The 22,279-nt window shown below is 44.9% G+C and overlaps 3 protein-coding genes across 10 annotated transcripts; all 3 read left to right on the top strand.

Annotated features, from left to right (window-relative positions):
* The first annotated feature begins 169 nt into the window (after positions 1-169).
* Positions 170-10,564, top strand: ftsj3 (FtsJ RNA 2'-O-methyltransferase 3). The gene is made up of 21 exons (XM_010897547.4): positions 170-359; positions 871-976; positions 1,141-1,187; positions 1,480-1,559; positions 1,759-1,858; positions 2,730-2,924; positions 3,152-3,267; positions 3,363-3,467; positions 3,616-3,716; positions 3,854-3,940; positions 4,360-4,530; positions 5,776-5,911; positions 6,119-6,315; positions 6,609-6,735; positions 6,920-7,004; positions 7,376-7,517; positions 7,698-7,798; positions 7,972-8,074; positions 8,205-8,388; positions 8,901-8,995; positions 9,919-10,564. Exons 1-21 carry the CDS (start codon positions 293-295, stop codon positions 10,202-10,204), a joined length of 2,631 nt encoding a protein of 876 aa, XP_010895849.2. The 5' UTR covers positions 170-292; the 3' UTR covers positions 10,205-10,564.
* A 481-nt stretch (positions 10,565-11,045) lies between these two features.
* asb3 (ankyrin repeat and SOCS box containing 3) lies at positions 11,046-14,686 on the top strand. Of its 7 annotated transcripts, none has more exons than XM_034293588.1 (5): positions 11,046-11,149; positions 11,468-11,736; positions 11,956-12,126; positions 12,261-13,463; positions 14,124-14,686. In XM_034293588.1, exons 2-5 carry the CDS (start codon positions 11,538-11,540, stop codon positions 14,339-14,341), a joined length of 1,791 nt encoding a protein of 596 aa, XP_034149479.1. In that variant the 5' UTR covers positions 11,046-11,149; positions 11,468-11,537; the 3' UTR covers positions 14,342-14,686. The 7 variants fall into 7 exon arrangements, with proteins under 7 accessions (XP_034149479.1, XP_034149483.1, XP_034149481.1 ...); XM_034293592.1 differs by lacking the exon at positions 14,124-14,686 and adding exons at positions 13,578-13,639; positions 13,785-13,856 and having other exon boundaries at positions 11,068-11,736; XM_020048742.3 differs by having other exon boundaries at positions 11,070-11,736; positions 12,261-12,506; positions 12,606-13,463.
* A 1,551-nt stretch (positions 14,687-16,237) lies between these two features.
* lim2.2 (lens intrinsic membrane protein 2.2) lies at positions 16,238-22,257 on the top strand. 2 transcript variants are annotated; one of them, XM_010897550.4, is made up of 5 exons: positions 16,238-16,346; positions 19,014-19,232; positions 19,719-19,859; positions 20,180-20,314; positions 22,157-22,257. In XM_010897550.4, exons 2-5 carry the CDS (start codon positions 19,055-19,057, stop codon positions 22,225-22,227), a joined length of 525 nt encoding a protein of 174 aa, XP_010895852.1. In that variant the 5' UTR covers positions 16,238-16,346; positions 19,014-19,054; the 3' UTR covers positions 22,228-22,257. The 2 variants fall into 2 exon arrangements, with proteins under 2 accessions (XP_010895852.1, XP_019904505.1); XM_020048946.2 differs by lacking the exon at positions 16,238-16,346 and adding an exon at positions 16,778-16,797.
* The last annotated feature ends 22 nt before the right edge of the window (positions 22,258-22,279 follow it).

Genomic DNA, 22,279 nt, shown 5'->3' with positions numbered 1-22,279 from the left:
ATATAATAAATAAACTAAAATAACGAATTGATTCATAATACGAATGACCTGTTATTGTCATGCACTTTTTCTTTGAAAAATGTCACATTGTTCACGCTTCAATGTTTTTAGTTCCAGGTTGAATAAAGTTTCATGGCTTCAAAATGATTTGTGACGTAGATTTAATGCGCATAGAACCCACACGTGTTATGTTTTCGTGGAGGTGGTTGGTGTCCCTTGTTTGTAATCTGTAGTTGTATTATTCCAAAGGAAACGCAGACTTCACATTAAATTATTAACAACACCAGTAAACATGGGGAAGAAGCTCAAAGTTGGAAAGACCCGAAAAGATAAATTTTACCACTTAGCGAAGGAAACCGGTAAGACGAGCTGTCGACTATTCCCAGACACATTGTGCCCCATTTAAATGGTCTAGCTATCAAGCTGATTATTGTGAGATTGGTAAAGTAACGTCGGCTACTCCTGCTGTACACTGCGTTTTTGAGTTGTAGGAGCAATAAGATAATCCACGTAATTTTGCCATCGCTGTGTGATTTTGATACATTCGATACCTACAGCGACAGTCAAAAGCTAGCTGTCGTGCTAGCTAGTTAGAAGTAGCTAGCTAAGCTAAATCGTAGTTATTTTAGTGATATTACCGTTAGCTGTTAAACGTCGCTTTAAAACCGCTGACTTGCAAGCAAGTTTAAATATAGCACAATTCATACATAGAAGCAAATCGGTGTGCTTTACAAAGAAAATATTAAAATACAATAGCATAAAACCAAATACTCAAATTAAAACATCAAAAACATAATTATAATAAAACATAGAATAAATCATTTAGAAATAAATTCGTATGTGTTTAATACTCTATCTCCTCTTCCTCAGGGTATCGTTCACGTTCTTCCTTCAAACTTATTCAGATAAACAGAAAGTTCCAGTTCCTGCAGAAAGCCAGAGCTCTGGTGGACTTGTGTGCTGCTCCAGGTGGTTGGTGAGTAGTTTACAGCATTTTCTGCCACACATTATCTCAGTATATTGTCACACTTCAGTTATTTAGTCTGTTGAATATAGACCTATTGTTCTCATGAACCATTGATGTTGGTTGTTGTTTTGAAAAATTCATCATGTTTACATTCTTTCTCTGTTATTACTTAGGTTACAGGTGGCGTCCAAGTTTATGCCCATCTCCAGCCTTATTATTGGTGAGCCAAACCAGTCCTTTGAGGATTCTGCGATCGCATAATTCCATACAAAATCAATCAATCATTGCATATTATGCGAGAGTATGCTATTTTTTACTAAGCACCAACATTCCCCACATAGATGTATCCAATCAAAATGTTAGCATCTTGACAGACCAACAGGACTACCATATCAGCTGGTAAACCTGATGGTCGACATGACTAAATACAGAGATGTCTTTCTAAAGTCTCCTGGTTAAATGGCTCTGTTGTAGTACTTTGATGGTTTCGTGACGTTCCTGTTTCTCCTCAGGTGTTGATTTAGTCCCAATCAGGACTATCCCCAATGTGGTCACTCTGACCGAGGACATCACCACAGAGAAATGCAGACAGGTAGGTACTTGCTCAAATATGTTAACCATATCAGTAATGACTTAATAACAGTTTGTCACGTCACAGCATGGACATACATTAACTGTATTGAATGTATTAAACAGTGTTAAATCTTTGATACACTGTCATATGTGGCCTTTCTTTTACATGTTGCATTAAAAAAAAAGCGCAGTGTTCATGTGACTGTTGTCCTTGACAGGCACTGAGGAAGGAACTCCAGACGTGGAAGGTGGACGTGGTCCTGAACGATGGAGCCCCAAACGTTGGAGCCAACTGGCAGCACGATGCTTTCTCTCAGGGTGGGTAATATAGTTACCTGTGATAATACAGCTTTCTGGCCACTAGAGGTCTCTATCAATCTCTATGGAAGTCTAGCTTGGTTGCCTAAATGGTGCATGATGCTTTCTCTCAGTGTGGGTAACAGAACTGAGAAAGCTACTGTTAGCAAACCGCGAACAATCATAGCTCTATGGCATGTTTTGCAGGTTAGCGTTTCTACAACATGAATCATGTTCTGGGGAGAATGATAGAAAAAGCATCCTTAAATGGTTACCATTAGGGCATAAGCCAGTACAATTTGCTTCCTCACAATTGACTGGTCCTTCTTTGATTCGGTTGGACAAGAGACAAACGGTCATCTGGAGGGAAAAGCCAGTCAAGTTGGAATACTACCCAGTGGGCTACATTAAAATGGTGGAAACCCTCAGTAGAGTTGCCTGTAGAAACAGCCTTCTGGCCACAAGAGGCCTCTATCATTCAGGGTTTGTCTCAATTCTGATTGGTTGCCAAAACGGCGAGGGCCTAGTGTTGGTTGCCAAAACGGCGAGGGCCTAGTGTTGGTTGCCAAAACGGCGAGGGCCTAGTGTTGGTTGCCAAAACGGCGAGGGCCTAGTGTTGGTTGCCAAAACGGCGAGGGCCTAGTGTTGGTTGCCAAAACGGCGAGGGCATAGTGTTGGTTGCCAAAACGGCGAGGGCACACCAGGCTTCATGCACTGAAACAATATTTGATAGTTAGTGGTGTCTGTACCCTAGCACTCTATGATATTTACAGTAGAACTATTTGGATAACAGTAAATGTATAGCATTGATGGTTACTACATCTGATTTTCATGTACACGATCCAAATACGATCAAAGGGGAAATGTCTTAAACCTTCTGTCTGCTTTATAGCTCACCTGACTTTGATGGCTCTGAAGCTGGCCTGTGACTTCTTGGCCAAAGGGGGCACATTTGTCACCAAGGTATTCCGCTCCAAAGACTATCAGCCGCTCATGTGGATCTTCCAGCAGTTTTTCAAGAAGGTGCAGGCCACCAAGCCCCAAGCCTCCAGAAACGAGTCTGCTGAGATCTTCGTCATCTGCCAGGGTGAGTTTATTCACCTTCACTCTGTAGTAGAACATCTAGAATGTGCCACTGAGGAATTTAAATAGCATTTTTTCTGGTGACTATTTAATTCTGACTGGACATAGAAATGCTAGACCCCATTTCTTGTCATCAGTTATCTAGTTAAGAAATATATACCTAGGTTTTATTGTGGTTTACGGGCCCTGTCTTGTTGAGATGATTGAGGGTGGGACATCTTTCCATTTCAGGCTACCTGGCCCCAGACAAAATTGATAACAAGTTCTTCGACCCCAAGCATGCTTTCAAGGAGGTGGAAATCCAAGCCAAGGCCATTAAAGACTTGGTGCCTGTGAAGAAACCTAAGGTTTGTTCATGGACTGGCCGCTTTGTGTAATTGTTCACCATGGCGTTTCCTGAATTACTGAAACCGATGCATCGCTGGCTTCATTTGTGTTTCAGGCTGAGGGATACACAGATGGTGATCTGACCCTATACCACACATTCTCTACGACTGCTTTTCTCAAGGCTGACAACCCTGTGGATTTCCTGAGCAAAGCCAATGAGGTGAGAAACATAGCGAGCATAGCTGTGTTGTGGTAGTAAATATTAAGGGCAAGTTTGTAATATCTTAGTTTGGTACCTGACGAAATGTCTGTCTCTGAACTGAAGGGAACAGACATTTGAATATTTTCTTCTTTGGCTGTCTGTCCAGATCACCTTCGACAACCCCGAGTTAGAGTCTCATGAGGCCACCTCCGACGAGGTCAAACAATGTTGCCGTGACATCAAGGTCCTAGGCCGCAAGGAGCTACGGTAAGCCGTCCTGTCACTGTACTATGTTATTAACATTAAGTTGTCATTTCTTGGCCCAAATACGTACAGACCAACCAGATAGTCTTCTGCCCTTCTCCTGGCTTCTTGTTTGACATTTGTCCTTTGCCTGTGTCCAGGCTCCTGCTGAATTGGAGGTCGAAGATGAGAAGGTACCTGGCCAAAAAACTAAAAGATGCAGCCAAGCAGTTGGAACAAGACATCCAGTAAGTATCTTCACATCTACAGTTCGAAGTTCTGATGAAACTCCCCGACTCCAACCCTCCGAGGCCCCTGGGAAGTCAGATACTTGCAGGGGTAAAGCAAATGGTCTTGGGGCGTGGGTGAACATTATAGTTTTTAGCCTAGCTCTACACAGATAATTCACTATGATGAGTCGATTTGAATCTGCTGTGTAGAACAAAAATATGAGGCCCAGAATAATTTTTTGAGTAACCCTAGTTTACCCATTCAGTTAAAAGAAAATATATGTTAAAAGTGTATGATTAAATGCCAGTCAATTGGTTATGGTTGATTCTGGTGGACAATGGTTATTTCCCAGTTCCTAATTTAATATATTTTTATGCCCAGTATGAAGAGGAGTCAGAAGGCTTCAACAACATTGATGTTTGGTGCTTTTCTGCAGGCTGAGTTCTGGTGAGGAGGCGAGTGACGCAGAGGAGAAAAAAGAGGAGAAGAAGGAGAAAAAGAAAATGACTGTGTCTGAAAAGAAGGAAGAGGAGGCGGAGTTAGAGGAGGAGGAGATGGAGCAGAAATTGGCCGAGCTGAAAGCAGAGGAGGTGGCAGAACTGAGAAGGTATAACTGCAATGCATATATCAACTATTGTTTCAATAACGAGCGCAGAGTCATTGTTTTGGGGTGTGGCCTTACGAGAAGACAATATGTAAATGAGAGCACTATGCACAGTTCACGCCTCAAATACCGGTTCAGTTAAAACCCTTACTGACTGTAGCAACAGGGTTGGGGTCAGTCCAACTGAGGTTGGTCAGTTCTGGAAGTTAAAGGACGTTCCAGTTTGCTAAGGGAACGAGCAAATATAAAATACTCTCAATGAAACATGGTAAGCATTCTGTTGGTCTTTGCGAGGTAAAGACTGACGCCTGTAACCTGGTGGGAACTGGGAGGTATAGACCCGACGCCTGTAACCTGGTGGGAACTGGGAGGTATAGACCGACGCCTGTAACCTGGTGGGAACTGGGAGGTATAGACCCGACGCCTGTAACCTGGTGGGAACTGGGAGGTATAGACCCGACGCCTGTAACCTGGTGGGAACTGGGAGGTATAGACCCGACGCCTGTAACCTGGTGGGAACTGGGAGGTATAGACCCGACGCCTGTAACCTGGTGGGAACTGGGAGGTATAGACCCGACGCCTGTAACCTGGTGGGAACTGGGAGGTATAGACCCGACGCCTGTAACCTGGTGGGAACTGGGAGGTATAGACCCGACGCCTGTAACCTGGTGGGAACTGGGAGGTATAGACCCGACGCCTGTAACCTGGTGGGAACTGGGAGGTATAGACCCGACGCCTGTAACCTGGTGGGAACTGGGAGGTATAGACCCGACGCCTGTAACCTGGTGGGAACTGGGAGGTATAGACCCGACGCCTGTAACCTGGTGGGAACTGGGAGGTATAGACCCGACGCCTGTAACCTGGTGGGAACTGGGAGGTATAGACCCGACGCCTGTAACCTGGTGGGAACTGGGAGGTATAGACCCGACGCCTGTAACCTGGTGGGAACTGGGAGGTATAGACCGACGCCTGTAACCTGGTGGGAACTGGGAGGTATAGACCGACGCCTGTAACCTGGTGGGAACTGGGAGGTATAGACCGACGCCTGTAACCTGGTGGGAACTGGGAGGTATAGACCGACGCCTGTAACCTAACTGCTCCCAGGTTGTTGCTGTAAATGAGAATGTGTGGTGGCACACTTGCCTGCTTTAATAACGGTGAAACAAAATAAGAGGACATTATAATCACTGAGGTGCTGTATTTCCCACTGTGTGGTGTTGTCATTGACATCACTTTTGTGCCGACCAGAAAGAAGAAGAAAATCCTGAAGGAGAGAAGGAAGCAGAGGGAGCGGGTGGCGCTGAAGATGGACCTGCCAGGAGTGTCCATCGCTGACGGCAACGACTCCTCCATGTTCTCCCTAGTAACCATCAACAAGGCCAAGGTGACACGCCCACCTGGACCGTGCAGTACCAGAACACATACACGTAGACGGACATGCATACATTACTGCTTAGCTAAAGCTGGATTCATCACACGGGTTCTGATGGATGTTGGCCCAATAACAATAAATGATGTAGCCCATCTAATGAAAGAGATCCCTGTTTCACACTTCCTCTTCGTCCCTGTTCTGTTTACATTTTTCTCCTAGGCTCTATCTGAGATCACCAAGGGGGACATGAAGTTGGCTGATGCCATGGTGGAGGGAGAGGAGGACCTTTACTTCTCTGATGACGGAGACGATGACGAGGTCTCCCTGGCCTCTGACCTGGATGACGATGACCTGGACGAGATCATGGAGAAACAGAAGGAGATGGCCAAGGAGAAGGACAAGGCCGCCAAGAAAAAGTAAACCTGAGCATCTGTCACACAGTATTGTGAGCTTTCCAAATAAATAACTCACTGTTGCAGGACTGGCAAAGGAATGAGCTGGTGTCAGGAGATTTTTGTTGCCAAACAAAACAGGTTCACTGTAGTGTTTTTTCTTCACGGCCTGTGGCCTGGTTCACATCTCTGTGGAGCTAAAACCACAGAAACCGGTGATGCTGTTTTTATACAGTATGGGTCTCATGGAGAGCGTTCTCCCACTGTTGTCTTGTATCCAATACATGGTTCTGAATTTGGTCTTTTGTGCCTGGCAGGGTGTCTTTCAGTGTGGAGAAAGAGGAGGAGGAGGAGGAGGAGGAGGAAGAAGGCAGTGGACTGATAGTGGACCTGGAGGGAAAGGAGGAGAAGAGAGACCAAAAGACTAGCATGTGGTTCAGCAAGGTCTGTAGTACGCCCACACAAGATTACTGACATGCTCACTGACACAAACATGCTGTGAGAACATCGATGTAGACACTGACACCAGCACACAGACACCCACATACTGGGACACCCACCATTTTCTCATTGTTCGGTGACCTCTGACCTTACAATGTGACTGACTGTCCCTGTCTGACCCCTGCAGGACATCTTCACAGAACTGGACTTGGACGCAGATGCAGAGAGCGAGCTGCGCCAGACCCAGATACTACAGAGCAGGGGGCCCTCAGGTAACCGATACTAAAGAGCAGGGACCCTTCGGGTATAGATTGTACAGAGCGGGGACCCCTCGGGGAGTGGACACTACAGAGCAGGGACCCTTCGGGTACAGGAAGAAGACAGCAGACATCTCAATACACTGGAGTGGCTTCCTCCTCCCTTCTCACTTGTGTAACAGTATGAAATAGATGAGTAAATAAGAATCCATCATATTGCTCTCGACCCTGTAACCGTGTTGTTGAATGAAAGGAATCTGTATTCATTTATGGAGTGAATGTGAAAGTGAGCGAACAGTGTTGGCAAAAGTTAATCTATAAGTTGCTGTGGATGAGGTCGTCAGCTGACTGACCGAAATCGAACTCCTGTTCTGTATGACCAGCAGCAAAGGGAAAGGGAAAGAAGCGGAAGGTCCAGGAGCCCGAAATGACTCTGCCAGAGAAGGAAGAGGCGGGGCCTTTACAGGATGCCCTGGCAGAGGGCGATAGCGACTCTGACGACGACAGTAGCGACGAGGATGATGAGAGGTCAGGGTTCCTGTCACATGACTTATTGACTCGCACCTTCATGTAGAAATTGTCAAATTACTAAGAACAATGCCATTTAAATGATTTAGAATTGTCATTGATTTAAAAATCACATGATCGGGTAACGTAAAGGAATAATGCTTGAAGGCATTACCAGTTACAGATCCGTTTTGTCTCCAGGAGCATTGCGCGGATGAAGAAGGGCAAGCATTCCGGCAGTATCCAAGGAGATGCCGGCGGTGTGGACGAGGACTTCCAGGTGGTCCCAGTGGAGAGCACCAGTAAGAACAGAGCATAGCTAGGGGAGGGCTTGAACATGAGTGACTGATAGCGGTTTAAACCAATGAGAGGACCTTAATTGTTCTGAAGTTCATCTATACATTGATTTCTTTAGAGCGGTTTACATCAGTGGCCACACTTAAGGGAGTCTGAGGGTTTCATGTGTGTTCTCCAGGCAAGCGGGCTCGCATCCTGAATGCAGAGGGCTTAGCCCTGGGCTGTCAGATCGCCACTTCCAAGAAGAGAGCAAGGGACCTGTTGGATGGCTCCTTCCACAGGTACAAATAGTTTTTATTAACAATGTGTACATGCACAATATATGATAGAATAACACAATTTCTAATCAGCAAATCCATGTATTGTTTCTGTTTGTTTCTAAATATTTTTTTATAAACGCTGTGTTTCCAGGTTTGCAAGCTCGGAGGACCAATGTGAGGTGCCCGAGTGGTTTATCGAGGATGAGATGAAACACCGGATGAAGCCCATCCCTGTAACCAAGGAGATGGTGGAGGAGTACAAGGCCAAATGGAAGGAGATCAACGCCAGGCCCATCAAACGAGTGGCTGAGGCTAAGGCCAGGAAGAAGAAGAGGGTGAGGAGGGGTTGTGGGAAGGAGGGGACCGTGATGTCACGAGGCTGTGGATGTCGAAAGCAGACAGGGAACGTGACATGTAGAGGCTGCCTGGAAAGGGAGAGCGTGGGTGGGGAGAAGGAGAGGAAAGACATGGGTGTGGACTGTATATGGAAAAGGTAATTTTTCAAACTGAACAATCTTAATTAGAGAGGTACAGTGAGCGCCAAGGAAACTATTAGGTCTACCTTTCCTGATCAAGGACTGAACAACAGATTTCTTGCCTTGTTGGCACAAGAGTTGACCTAGGAACCAATTGGTTGCTGGTCCGATGCTTAAAACACTAGGCTACCTGCTGCCCCGTAGTGGAGACCGAAAGTTTGGAAAGAGTCGGAAGCATGGGATGGCGAAATTAACGAGTGGGAGGAAAACGTGGGGGGGGGGGGGGGGGGGGGGGGGTGATAGCTGAATATGCTTTGGTTGAGTCGTAGATGGAGAATTACAGCCATGTATGTGTGTCTGGGATTTGGCAGATGCTGAAGAAGATGGAGTCTGCCAAGAAGAAGGCAGAGAGTGTGGTCAACACTGTGGACATCAGTGAAAAGGAGAAGATGGCCCAGCTTAAGAGGTATACCGCCATGTTGCCCCATTAAAACCGCTGAAATTACATATCATAAGAAAATTACACGACACCTGTGGTTATGTGAATACACTGCCAGTTTATTCTACTAGATCTGTTAGCTATATCAAACACGTCTGCATCTCTGGTTATGTGAATACACTGCCAGTTTATTCTACTAGATCTGTTAGCTATATCAAACACGTCTGCATCTCTGTGGTTATGTGAATACACTGCCAGTTTATTCTACTAGATCTGTTAGCTATATCAAACACGTCTGCATCTCTGTGGTTATGTGAATACACTGCCAGTTTATTCTACTAGATCTGTTAGCTATATCAAACACGTCTGCATCTCTGTGGTTATGTGAATACACTGCCAGTTTATTCTACTAGATCTGTTAGCTATATCAAACACGTCTGCATCTCTGTGGTTATGTGAATACACTGCCAGTTTATTCTACTAGATCTGTTAGCTATATCAAACACGTCTGCATCTCTGTGGTTATGTGAATACACTGCCAGTTTATTCTACTAGATCTGTTAGCTATATCAAACACGTCTGCATCTCTGTGGTTATGTGAATACACTGCCAGTTTATTCTACTAGATCTGTTAGCTATATCAAACACGTCTGCATCTCTGTGGTTATGTGAATACACTGCCAGTTTATTCTACTAGATCTGTTAGCTATATCAAACACGTCTGCATCTCTGTGGTTATGTGAATACACTGCCAGTTTATTCTACTAGATCTGTTAGCTATATCAAACACGTCTGCATCTCTGTGGTTATGTGAATACACTGCCAGTTTATTCTACTAGATCTGTTAGCTATATCAAACACGTCTGCATCTCTGTGACATTGACTACTACAATTTCCCTTTTGTAAATAAAGTATTTCCTCTCTCTCATTCCTCTTCCTCACTTTTCCAGTATCTATAAGAAGGCGGGCGTGGGCAAGGAGAAGAGGGAGGTCACTTACGTTGTGGCCAAAAAGGGCTCCGGTACCAAGAGGGTGCGACGTCCGGCCGGGGTCAAGGGTCAGTTCAAAGTGGTGGATGGCCGCATGAAGAAGGACATGCGGGGTATGCAGAGGAAGGAGCAGCGTGACAGGGGGGGCAAGAAAGGGGGCAAGGGCAAAGGAAAGGGCAAAGGTGGAGGGTTCAAAGGTGGCAAGGGAGGGATGAGGGGCGGGAAAGGACGTCCTGGACGAAAATGAATTAACGCCTGTGTCTTTGGCCCGTCTTTGGTTTCTGGGTGGGTTAAATGAACTTTACCCCCTCCACATTGTTGGTCAGCAGACACATTGTCATGTGGGCAAGCTAAGACGGCCGAACACTCTGCCAGTTCTGTTTCTGAGGCGATCTACACGCATGAAACTGAGGTGTCCTCCTGACCTCCTGATAGTCTTCCTCAGAGACTTCAGTGTACCTGCCGAAATCGCTTTTGATCAAGATTTCACATCGACGGCAAAATGCGTCTTCAGCCAATGTATGAGAAGATATATAACGTGCTTTCCACTGATGTTCTGACAAATCTTGTAAATACTGATTTTGCAATAAATGTTTTAATGAAACAAGCCAACGTGCATCAGTTTCTTCATACAAATCCACTGTTTTTAATGTTTATGTTCTAATTACCTGCTTTTGAACAAAGTCACTGCACACCAATTTTTCACCACATTCCTGTCCTAAAAAGCATTCATTTAAAAGTATTTATGTACATATATACATTCATAAACCACCTAAGGCCCCCTGGGTGAAATGTTCTTTTTAGTGTCCCTTCAAATGCGATGAATAAACCGTTATGAACTACACCGCTGATGTGAACAAAAGTTGAAAAATGTGGCAATAATAGTGGCTGAGGCAGAACGGTATCTGGGGCTTTGAGTTCATAGCAGTGGATCGTTAATATTTATCGGCGGCGGAGAGTCTAATCAGGAGTTTTTAAAGCCAATCTGTTTATTTCCTGATTTAGTGTTTTTCAAATAACTCGCTTATTACACGATATTGGTTATTGACAGCCCGTACTGTAGTTGGCGGTAATGCACCAGTTGTTGGATGCCATTCGCCGAATCCAAGTACAGAAGAAGAAGGGAAAGAGAGCGGAAGTTTTTGTCAATAAGTTGTTAATATAAATGGTGTTTGTCGAAGAATGGAAGAAGGTAGCTAAACAGCTTGAATCGGCTTTTTAGTATTTGTTATTAAGCGTGTACAAGCATGCGATTAGTAATTTAGTGTGCCAACCACACTTGTGTCCATAAAATGCACTGTTCTTTCTAGATTAAAGACGTACGATTGACGGATTTATTTTGGCTTCTAGTTAGAGAGAATTAGCTATAAAGTAAAGATACATTCAATTATTTTGATTAGGCTAGTGCCCATCTGTGCTATCATGCAGCCACGTCACTTTAATTGTCACAATTACCTCGACAAGTACATTCATTTTGTTGGCAAAAACTACAGTATATTTTCGCCTCCAGTACCCCGTCCCGGGTTCAGTCTCTTATCACATATCGGCTTTGGTGAGATTTGATCGTTAAAGCAAGGAGGATGGACTTCACCGAGTGTTACGGCGATACGGTGTCCAGCCTCGCAGTGGCGGCTCGCGACAGGAATGTCAGGCTTCTGCGCTCGCTGATCCGGCGAGGCTGCGACGTGGACAGCAGGGACAACCGCGGTTGGAACGCCCTCCACGAGGCTGCCGCCGCCGGCCACGCGGTGTGCGCGCGCGATCTGCTGAAGGCTGCAGGTGAAGTTTGATTTGAAAGAAGAGCGCTGTCTTGTTAGATTGCTTTCAGTATTCTCTCCCTCATTGTGTTTATCTAAAAGAATGAACTAGGTGGAAAAAACGTTATTGTCAAGTTGTTTCCAATCATTGTTGGTTAGGAGAGGTTATGGGATTAGGGTGTAAACTCTAAAGTGGATGCTTAAATGACTTTGTTAGCGCCTCCCGCTATTGGTTCTGCAGCAGGTTCCTCTCAGGGTTGCCGTGCCTACGTGCTCTCTCTGACCCATGAGGGTGAGTCTGCCTTGTACCTGGCCGCCCGGCGTGGACACCTGGTCGTGGTGAAGCTCCTCCTTAAAGCACACGCTGATGTCAACCAGCAAACCAATGACCTGTCCAGTCCTCTGTATGCAGGTAAAAGACACACACACACAAACCCAAACAAGAACACAGACACATCTGGACCTCGTTCTGGGGAAAAGCATTAAGTGTGTGTGTGTCTGTGTCTGTGTCTGTCTGTGTGTGTGTCTGTGTGTGTGTGTTTTTAGCCGTAGATGGTGGGTACACAGAACTTGTGGAGTTGTTTGTCCGTAAAGGGGCGGAGGTCAACGGAACACACACCGCCTCCAGTTGGACCTGCCTTCATCAGGCCGCCTACAAAGGCCACGGTGACATTGTGCGTATCCTGGTGGGCGTGTGTCGTCTGGAGGTGTACGACGACCACCGGATCACACCGCTGTTTGTGGCCGCGCAGTACGGACGTCGGCACTGTCTCCAGGTCCTTGCTGACGCGGGTGCGTGCGTGTGTGTGTGCGCGTGCATTCTGAAAGTGTTTTGTGAGTTCACTCTAAGGCCGTGGTGCTCAGAAGATGTGTTTGTCCCGTCGGTTGTAGGTGCCAGTGTGAACGCCCAGGCTGCTGACCTGGCCACGCCGCTGCTGATTGCCGCACAGGAGGGCCACCGGGGCTGTGTGGAGCTTCTGCTGGACCACGGCGCCGACCCGAACCTGTCCTGTTCTGACAGCTGGCCACAGCTTCCCGTCCACGCGGCAGCTGAGTTCGGCCACGAGGCCATCCTTGCCCGGCTGGCAGCGCTGACGGACCGGTCATGTGACCGAGGCGAGGGGCGGGTCAGCCCGCTGTACTCGGCGGCGAAGAACGACCATGGCTGCTGCGTGGCCCTGCTGCTGAGTGCCGGCTTCAGCCCGGACGGCCAGGACTGCAGCTCGTACTTCGGCTCGGCCTGCACATCGCCGCTCTGCTGCACCCTCGCCACCGGAAACGGCGACCCCACCTGGACCTTCAGCGACTCGGCACGCCTGTTGATAGCCGCCGGGGCAACTTTGACCGGGGAGGCATGGGCGTGGATTTTGGCGGCATGCGATTCGGACGTGTTGCAGTACGTCCTCCGACACAGGAGTTTCCCCGGACCAGAGCGGCCGAGTGGAGTCATGTCACACCACCTCAGCCCAGAGCAGTGGAGCAGGAGACTCAGTCCAGAAGAGTTGAGTGGCCTGATGTGTAAGGTGTTCGATATGGTGTGCCACGCCTCCTACTGGCTGCCCTCGTTACTGGGGGCAGGACTGGAGCCCTCCCTGCTGCTGGCGGAACCCAACGTGCTGGAGGATATGGACAGCGAGGGGGTGAATTACTTCCTTGAATTTGTCAATTGGTCGACTCTGTCCCCTCCTCTCAAGGACATTCTGGATCGGCAGAAGGAGTTGATCACATGGGGACCACTCATAAACCTTGGTAAGACACGCCCCTGTAATAATATAATATGAATGATATGTTATCCGACTTCTGTAGTGCTTTTGATAGAATCTCACAGCACTTTAAGAGCAATGAACAAGCCTTATATGGTAGGAACCCTGATTGGCTAGAAGCTGTGGAATTTGTGACCATATGCAACGGGAATGGCTGGAAAGGTAAAAGCAGTGATGCATAATGGGTTTTATCCACCACAGCTTAGTTTTGTTTCCAGGCATTGTACTAAAGAACAGCCATTAGGTCTGGTAGATTTGTGTGCAAACTACTTTGCCTTACTGATTAAATAGACCGTTTCCTATCAAGGCCCCTGCATCCACTCCATATGGGCCGAGGTTCGAGTGGATAAGACGTGTAAGAGGATGATGTTGTCCACTGATGGTCTTGATCTGGGAAACAGCCTCAGTCTGTGAGGGACGCAGTGGGCTCCAGAAATCTCACCACAATGTCCAGCATAGGAGCCAGTTGTCCTGACTAGAAGCCTGGGCCCATGGCTCTGCCGTGGTTCTGCTAGCTGTCACACCTCAGGCAAATCTGTGGCTACAACTAACAGCATATTTTGGCTCGTTCAACCACTGCATACAGCAAACAGACACAGATAGCTGTCAAAAGTGAAATATTAACCGTGTGCGCGTTTGCACGCAGAGGGTGTGCCCTCTCTCACTCACCTCTGCAGGCTGCGGGTCAGGGAGCAGTTGGGTTCTGTGGTTCTGATGCAGACGGATGTGGTCCGGCAGCTTGATGTTCCCAGAGAACTGCAGATGTACCTCCAATTCAAGAACATCCCGCCACCGACCTGTGTAACCATGGCTACCTGCACACACACATCCCGACGAGGACACGGACGTCCAGACGCGCTGTAGAGGGTCCCATCATAGATGCTTCATTTCCTGAAACAGGCACCAGACTTTGGTGTCAGTTTTCTCTCAGACTCTAAACAGACAACAAGGTGTCAAGCTCCTTTCTAACACTGGAAGGAAACAAAGAAATTAACTAACTTGTTATTGCCACAATACACTGCTTCATTTTTATACCTAATTTAATTTAATGTGCCTTCAACTGAATCCCAAAATATGTGTGTGTTCACACTTTATTAGGTCATTCTGGCATTTGAATTGAAAAAAGAAAAGACATCCTTGTATAATGTGTTGACATTACATTTTGGGTAAGTTTCACAATAATTTAAATAAACCAAGAGAGCAACCAAGTGTGTCACCTTTTAATGCTTTATTTATTTATTTGACTGGAAAGTGGGTTGTTTTGCTGGGAGAACTATGGGATGGAGCTGAACACATGCTACAGTAGTACATGTGCACCAGAAGCCGCCTGCAATTGTTGAACTATTTTATTTTATTTGTTTGCATTACTTTACAAGACACTATCACACTGATAGACTGATGGTATACCACCAGTCTGGAAAAGTGTAACTGGTAGGACCAAAATGCAGGGAGTCAGAACTATCCGTACCACTGCTGGTCCTATAACATACCATTTACACTGCTGCTTGAGCCAGGTAAAGGCGCTAAACCATCCCTGGAGGGCAGAGATTCACTTATAATTACAACAGAAGTGGTTGCAAATTATTACGTTTTTTGTAAGTTTGGGGATCTTGTTAAAAAACTAAAGGAACACATTTTATGTTTCCTTAGTTCATATTAAAGACCAATGCAAAGCTAAATATTTATTTAAATGTTAATTCATTATTATTATATTTTCTTCAATTATTTTGTCATCTTTCAGCCATGGTGAACTAGACCCTGAGCTTGTTTGGACAAATTCAGTGTTTCCCAATCCTGGTCCTGGGGACCCCAAAGGGTGCATGCTTTTACCCTGGCACTCACACACCTGATTGATGCAATCAACCTGTCATCAAGTCTTTAATGTGTGCGAGTGCCAGGGCAAAAACAAAAACGTTCACCCCTTGGGGTCCCCAGGAACAGAATTGAGAAACAGTGGTCTAATATATCTGGTTCTGGACAGGTCAAGCAATCTTTGTCCTGATCTTGTCCATGTTCTGATTGTGGGCAAATTTTTTGCAAAGGTGCAGACTATTGAGAGACACATTTCAATCTAGCTGTAGTCTGATCATAGAAATAGGTGAGCAGGTCCATTTGGTGCCTTACATTTCCATCTCCAATTATCTGAAATGATCCGCATCCTGGCAGTTCAACACCACAGCAGAACACTATGGTAGGCCATTCAAGAGAGGAATAAGGCCAAAGGGCAGTGGTATATAGCCAGTAAACCATGGTGTCAAAAAGAGGGAGTGTATCCACAAATTACTGTAAATTGCTTTGGATGAAAGTGTGTGCAGAATTATACAATATAACTTAAGGTTGTATTTCTGGACTGCAATTAGCCATTACTTTATAGCGCTGAACCCTGGACTAGATCCAGGAGAACTCTGGACTAATTAGGGTTCATGTGCTGTTTGGTCCTTTGACCATGGATGAGAACCACGTTACAGCGGTAAAGAACCCCATTTTACCTCCCAATGGCGGTAATGAACATGGAGAACCCAGTCCTGCAAGGTTCTCCACAGCTACTTTCTGAGAAGGTGACATCCATGAGAACGGCGAACTGTGACTGAAGGCGTAAGACGGATATTTGGATAGAAAGTATGCGCTAACATAAGGGTTAGAGGACGAGAGAGGGAAGGCAGAGGCATGGGGGAAATTGTGTGAGGTGGAAAGATGACGAGGGACAGAACAAGAGAACGAGGGAGAGGGATTACTATCGTTCACATGTTGCGCTCGATCATTCCCTCTATTGTACAGGCAGACAATGAAGGCCGTGGGTTGAGTGTTTAAAAAGGATGGATGCACGCAGACACCAAACCAGCCTGGACAGAGACAGCAACCAACAGAGGTACCGGCAAATGTTCCTATTTTTTATGCAGATAAATGGAGTTTATACCAACAAAAAAAATCCTATGTATTATAGCAAAAAGAATGTTGAGGAAGGAACGTATCTTTAAAGACAATGGATTTTGGATGTGAGACCCATATCTGCTATTCAACTCTTACATAAACATTAAAAGAAAATAATGTAATTTAAAATAACATTTTTTGGGGAGTATACAAAGGCTGGTTAACATTTATTTTTTAGATCTTTTAATGAATTGAAACGGCTTTTAAGGAGTATTGTACCAAGTTCTCTGTTATTTTGCTGGCCCAAACTTTTTTGGGCAGCACTGAAGATTTCTTCCCATCGTACGATTTCACGGTTCCCAACACGGTTTCTCAACTCCGGAGGATGCATGGCCAGGCTTGCTTAGTACCGTTAAGCTCGGATTGGTTTCGGTTTAGTAGTGAAGAAGGTACTGATAAATGACAGCCTATCGCACTGGTCACACAGCAACGTGCTGACAGATCTATTGCTCAGCATTGGAAGATTAGTTGTGATAAGCAGGGGGAATTAGTCGGAAACAATGGCGCGAATCAGCCAGTTCAGCACTCTCATTGACATGCGCCCGTTTTGGTTAAGTGCTTTGTTTGGATTGGCAAACTGGCACCTGTTCGCATTTGTATTTGGCTGTGCCTAATAAGAAAGATGAAAATGTGCATTCAAAGACAAAATGTTACAATGTTTTGTTTTGTGGAAATTTGTTGGCGAGAAGAACAGTGGTGAGAAGGCCATTGATTTTCGGTTAACCTGTAAAACTGATGTGAAAACAGATGGTCTGGATCACAAGTCATGTTGGACTGTGATCCTTGTCAAAAAAGCCTTTGTGCCAAACAGCAAGTAATCAACAAAACTTTACGGCCTTTATTAAGTGGTTTATTCAAGGCTGATCACAGATAATACTAAATTGCTTTCATCTTTGAGAATATGTCAGACTGACTTTGATTTCTTGGAGCTCAAGGCTGAAACAGTTGGCAGTGCCAGACGGTAGAAATGTCCACCCCAACGTGTCCAGCACCTGGAGAGGGTAAATCAAAGGGCTGGTGAATGGCCTGGGTGATTCACAACCTTTTCTGTTATTGTATTATCAACAGAATTTTGCTCAACCCACAGGGCCTTGAAGTAGTTAATTCTCTCGTTTATTTTACCAGTCTATGGTTTCAAAACATTTGTAAATGGTGAAGATATAATTTGTTGCATGTCATCTTTCGAGGTAACGTGGGACATTTTCCCGACAGAAACTCCCTGTGGCTACGGAGGTCATGCCTGGTTCCCACCAGATGCATTAACCCCTTACGCTGGGAATTTCACATCGGACTCTGCATTGCATTCTGGATGCATCTCCTCGGCTTCTCCAACTCCTGCGCTTTTTTTGGCCGACACAAATGGACTACAGATGACTAGCTGAAAACCACATTCCCTATTGAGTTAGCGAGATAGATATATATATATATATGATTATTTGCACAATATGTCAAGTAACAAAAAAATTAAAACGAATTAAGAAATTGCCAGCATCTATAGCGTTCACTTTTTATCTACTTATTTGGCATTCAACTGACCAGGTAGATAATCCTATCCTAGCACAGCTTTCCCACTAGCACTCACAGATCAGGGAACCCAGCGATAGCTAAAACACTCTTCTCTGTGCTGCCATCTACTCTGTAGCCTTGTTAAGGATATGTGTGATAATAACCGAAAAGACCAGACCAGAAATCCACCAAAAACAGTATACGGCAAAATGCGTACACATTTGGTGGAAGTTGGGCATAAAGAGGATGTTTTACTCAACTTATAACTAGAATGGAATGAACAGTGTCATAGGAAGTCATTGTACGGACAGAATCAGAAACATTTATACATTTCTTTGTTAAGAAACAGTTAACAGGTAAACAACCTTGTCAGTGAGTCCATCTGCCTTCCAAGTCAGTGGTCTGGTGAATGCAATAAGTGGTCCATGTATTGGTCCTGGGCGTACCTTTGGCACAGGGAGTTTCTCATTGCTACTGTGAATAGGACATTCATTTACATATTGTGTAAATGTTATTTAAATGAAATTGCTGTCCAGACAATTGATTTTGTCTAAATGGGCTCTCTGTGAGGACAATGTGCTGATTTGAGCTGTGCTGTGTGGACAGTTCCCATTCAGTACAACCACCATTCCCTAAGAGAACCCTCAGAACAGTCTCCAAAATAGGAACCACAAAGAGCTCACGGCATATTTTAAGAGGAACTTTCCTCATATTTAGATTAAACGCTTGCTGTTTGGAATATAACTGTTATTATTTTTTTAATCTGTTTTGTGTTTCATTGTCGCTTCATGTATTGCAATGCCTCTGTATGGCTGAAATAGGTTTAAAAAATTTTATTAGTGTATTCATGAAACGTTCACACTTGACCACTGTGTTGCTTGTTTTTTTCAGAGGAACAAAGGAATGAATTCCTTAGCAAGTCTCTTATATTTAATGTATGCCATCAGCACAAAGCATGGGTTTTCCTGATATATCACACCACAAAAAGAGAACAAAAAATACAAAACGAATAACTTAGATGTTTCCTCTGCTTCGGGATGGGATATCCAAGCTCCAGTTCTAATTCCGTCATTTCTCCTCCTTGTCACGCTTTAAACAGTTGAGTTTTAGGAGGACTGTGCTATCCCAGACTTCCCCTCGATGCTGTACACTCTAGCAGGAGGGGGCACACTCTGTGGTGTGGCCGCCCTCGTGCTCCTCATTGTTTCTACGGCGACTGACTTCTGGATGCAGTACCGCTACTCAGGTGCCATGGCCAACCAGGGCCTCTGGAGGTTCTGCATCAATCACAAGTGCCACGCCCACACCATCACTGTGGGTGAGTAGTGGAGTGTACAGGAGCCATGCAACCTGTGGTCTACTGATTCTCAGTGTGTTTTTGCTGCTGCTGTCAATGCTAATATGTTTAATGCAAAGGGTGTTTATGGTTATTTGTACCAATGTGTGAATTACAGTTAGTCTTGGGCCTTTTAAGGTAAAGAAAGGTAAAAAACAAACCAAAAAAACGGCCCCTTTAAGGGAGCATTTTACTGTTTTGTTGACTCCTGGTATCCCATAAGCACACTGCATTTTAGGACCCTGAACCATAGTGATTTCAAAGACAAAATGTTACAAATAACATGTAGAAAAACAAACTTTATTCAATTCTAGTACAACATTTTTTTATTTCATAAACCACTAACTTGATTATACATGAAGCACTACGTTAACGACAGAGAATCCTGGGTAACACTTTTAGTGCACAAAGGAAGGAGATTCATTACCAAACGCAAATAATTGTATGATGCTGTTCCTCCTCCCACAGCCTTCTGGGATGCCACAAGGGCCTTCATGCTGTTGTCTGTACTGAGCTGTTTCGCTGGTGTGGTGCTGGGTCTGAGCGCCTTCGTCAACGGAACCAAGGGCAAGAGGGTCCGGACAGGGGGCATCGCTCTGCTGCTGTCAGGTGAACCCCCAGGGACCGCATAAAGCATATACATGATTGGTGAAGACTTGAACACACATTACCACCGTTAAAAGAGCTGTCCTGCCTTGGTTCTCATCAATCAATCAAATGTATTTTGTAAAGCCATTTTGGTCACAGCGTTTACATATGCCCAACCTGAAACCCCCAAGAGCATGCAACAGCAGAATTGATAGGTCAAAACTGAAGAAGAGACCTAGAGAGGAACCAGACTCTGGCTGTGCCAGGTGAAGATAGGAGTACAGGATTTTAATAATTAATGAATGCTTTTCTTCACCACATTCTTCTCTTTCATTCCTCAGGTTTCCTTGCTCTGTTAGCACTGGCCATCTACACTGGTGTGACCGTTAACTTCTTTGGCAAGCGCTTCCTTGATTGGCGATTCTCCTGGTCCTATATAATAGGTTGGGTGGCCATCATCTTATCTTTTTCTGCTGGTAAACTCCTTTAATACACCCTTCTGTGTGGATAGTTCATATATATATATATATACACACACACATACACACATATACACATACACTCACCTAAAGGATTATTAGGAACACCTGTTCAATTTCTCATTAATGCAATTATCTAATCAACCAATCACATGGCAGTTGCTTCAATGCATTTAGGGGTGTGGTCCTAGTCAAGACAATCTCCTGAACTCCAAACTGAATGTCAGAATGGGAAAGAAAGGTGATTTAAGCAATTTTGAGCGTGGCATGGTTGTTGGTGCCAGACCGGGCCGGTCTGAGTATTTCACAATCTGCTCAGTTACTGGGATTTTCACACACAACCATTTCTAGGGTCTACAAAGAATGGTGTGAAAAGGGAAAAACATCCAGTATGCGGCAGTCCTGTGGGCGAAAATGCCTTGTTGATGCTAGAGGTCAGAGGAGAATGGGCCGACTAATTCAAGCTGATAGAAGAGCAACTTTGACTGAAATAACCACTTGTTACAACCGAGGTATGCAGCAAAGCATTTGTGAAGCCACAACACGCACAACCTTGAGGCAGATGGGCTACAACAGCAGAAGACCCCACCGGGTACCACTCATCTCCACTACAAATAGGAAAAAGAGGCTACAATTTGCACGAGCTCACCAAAATTGGACAGTTGAAGACTGGAAGAATGTTGCCTGGTCTGATGAGTCTCGATTTCTGTTGAAACATTTAGATGGTAGTGGAGATGGAGTCAGAATTTGGCGTAAACAGAATGAGAACATGGATCCATCATGCCTTGTTACCACTGTGCAGGCTGGTGGTGGTGGTGTAATGGTGTGGGGGATGTTTTCTTGGCATACTTTAGGTCCCTTAGTGCCAATTGGGCATCGTTTAAATGCCACGGCCTACCTGAGCACTGTTTCTGACCATGTCCATCCCTTTATGACCACCATGTACCCATCCTCTGATGGCTACTTCCAGCAGGATAATGCACCATGTCACAAAGCTCGAATCATTTCAAATTGGTTTCTTGAACATGACAATGAGTTCACTGTACTGAAATGGCCCCCACAGTCACCAGATCTCAACCCAATAGAGCATCTTTGGGATGTGGTGGAACGGGAGCTTCGTGGCCTGGATGTGCATCCCACAAATCTCCATCAACTGCAAGATGCTATCCTATCAATATGGGCCAACATTTCTAAAGAATGCTTTCAGCACCTTGTTGAATCAATGCCACATAGAATTAAGGCAGTTCTGAAGGCAGAAGGGGGTCAAACACAGCGTTATGGTGTTCCTAATAATCCTTTAGGTGAGTGTATACACATATATACATATGTATACATATGTGTGTGTTTGTGTTCACACACACAGTACCCAGGAAGTATTCAGACCCCTTCACATACTCAGTATTTTTTGTTATATACATAATTTGGAATTGATAAAAAAAAAAATTGGCCAGCAATCTCAATAACATTCCCCATAATGACAAAGATTTTTTTTTTTTTATTTACGGAAAATGAAAAACATACCATTAACATGAAATTAAAAACATAATTCCATTATTGGGTATTGTGTGTAGATTGGTGGCAAAATAAATATTATTCAGTTATGAATTAAGTCTATAAAACAACAATCTGGAGAACGCAAATGTGTCTGAATACTTACTAAAGGCATGAAATCTACTGTACAGTGCCTTGCCAAAGTATTCAGACCCTTGACCAATTCTGTAAATTTTAAATAGCATTCTGTTAAAATGTTACTTTAAATCACACTGAAGTACCTCTGAAGCCAGTGTTTTAGCATAATCAGTGATGACTCATCCATTTCACTGTGGCATCATGTTCCAGGTGTGTTTCAACTCTGTGCCTACCAGACGAACATTGCAGAACAGCCTCCTCCCAACATCCAAGAAAGCTAAATGGAAAATATTTCTCCCCACTAAAAAAAATAAGCCTTTGGCAGAAATCTGC

Source organism: Esox lucius, chromosome 8 (assembly GCF_011004845.1).
Source record: "Esox lucius isolate fEsoLuc1 chromosome 8, fEsoLuc1.pri, whole genome shotgun sequence".
Lineage (NCBI taxonomy): Eukaryota > Metazoa > Chordata > Actinopteri > Esociformes > Esocidae > Esox > Esox lucius.
Note: the sequence above shows the minus strand (reverse complement) of the source record. Positions and strands in the feature narration are given on the sequence as shown.

What these genes read in the sequence shown, in the direction of transcription:
- asb3 (XM_034293588.1), top strand. Translation starts at nt 11,538, where the DNA reads ATGGACTTCACCGAGTGTTACGGCGATACGGTGTCCAGCCTCGCAGTG. An exon ending in GTCCAGTCCTCTGTATGCAG is followed by an intron (nt 12,127 to 12,260) that starts GTAAAAGACACA and finishes GTGTGTTTTTAG; the next exon opens with CCGTAGATGGTGGGTACACA. An exon ending in GGGACCACTCATAAACCTTG is followed by an intron (nt 13,464 to 14,123) that starts GTAAGACACGCC and finishes GTTTGCACGCAG; the next exon opens with AGGGTGTGCCCTCTCTCACT.
- lim2.2 (XM_010897550.4), top strand. Translation starts at nt 19,055, where the DNA reads ATGCTGTACACTCTAGCAGGAGGGGGCACACTCTGTGGTGTGGCCGCC. An exon ending in CGCCCACACCATCACTGTGG is followed by an intron (nt 19,233 to 19,718) that starts GTGAGTAGTGGA and finishes CTCCTCCCACAG; the next exon opens with CCTTCTGGGATGCCACAAGG. An exon ending in CATCGCTCTGCTGCTGTCAG is followed by an intron (nt 19,860 to 20,179) that starts GTGAACCCCCAG and finishes TTCATTCCTCAG; the next exon opens with GTTTCCTTGCTCTGTTAGCA.
- ftsj3 (XM_010897547.4), top strand. Translation starts at nt 293, where the DNA reads ATGGGGAAGAAGCTCAAAGTTGGAAAGACCCGAAAAGATAAATTTTAC. An exon ending in TGCCTGTGAAGAAACCTAAG is followed by an intron (nt 3,268 to 3,362) that starts GTTTGTTCATGG and finishes TTTGTGTTTCAG; the next exon opens with GCTGAGGGATACACAGATGG. An exon ending in GACAAGGCCGCCAAGAAAAA is followed by an intron (nt 6,316 to 6,608) that starts GTAAACCTGAGC and finishes TGTGCCTGGCAG; the next exon opens with GGTGTCTTTCAGTGTGGAGA.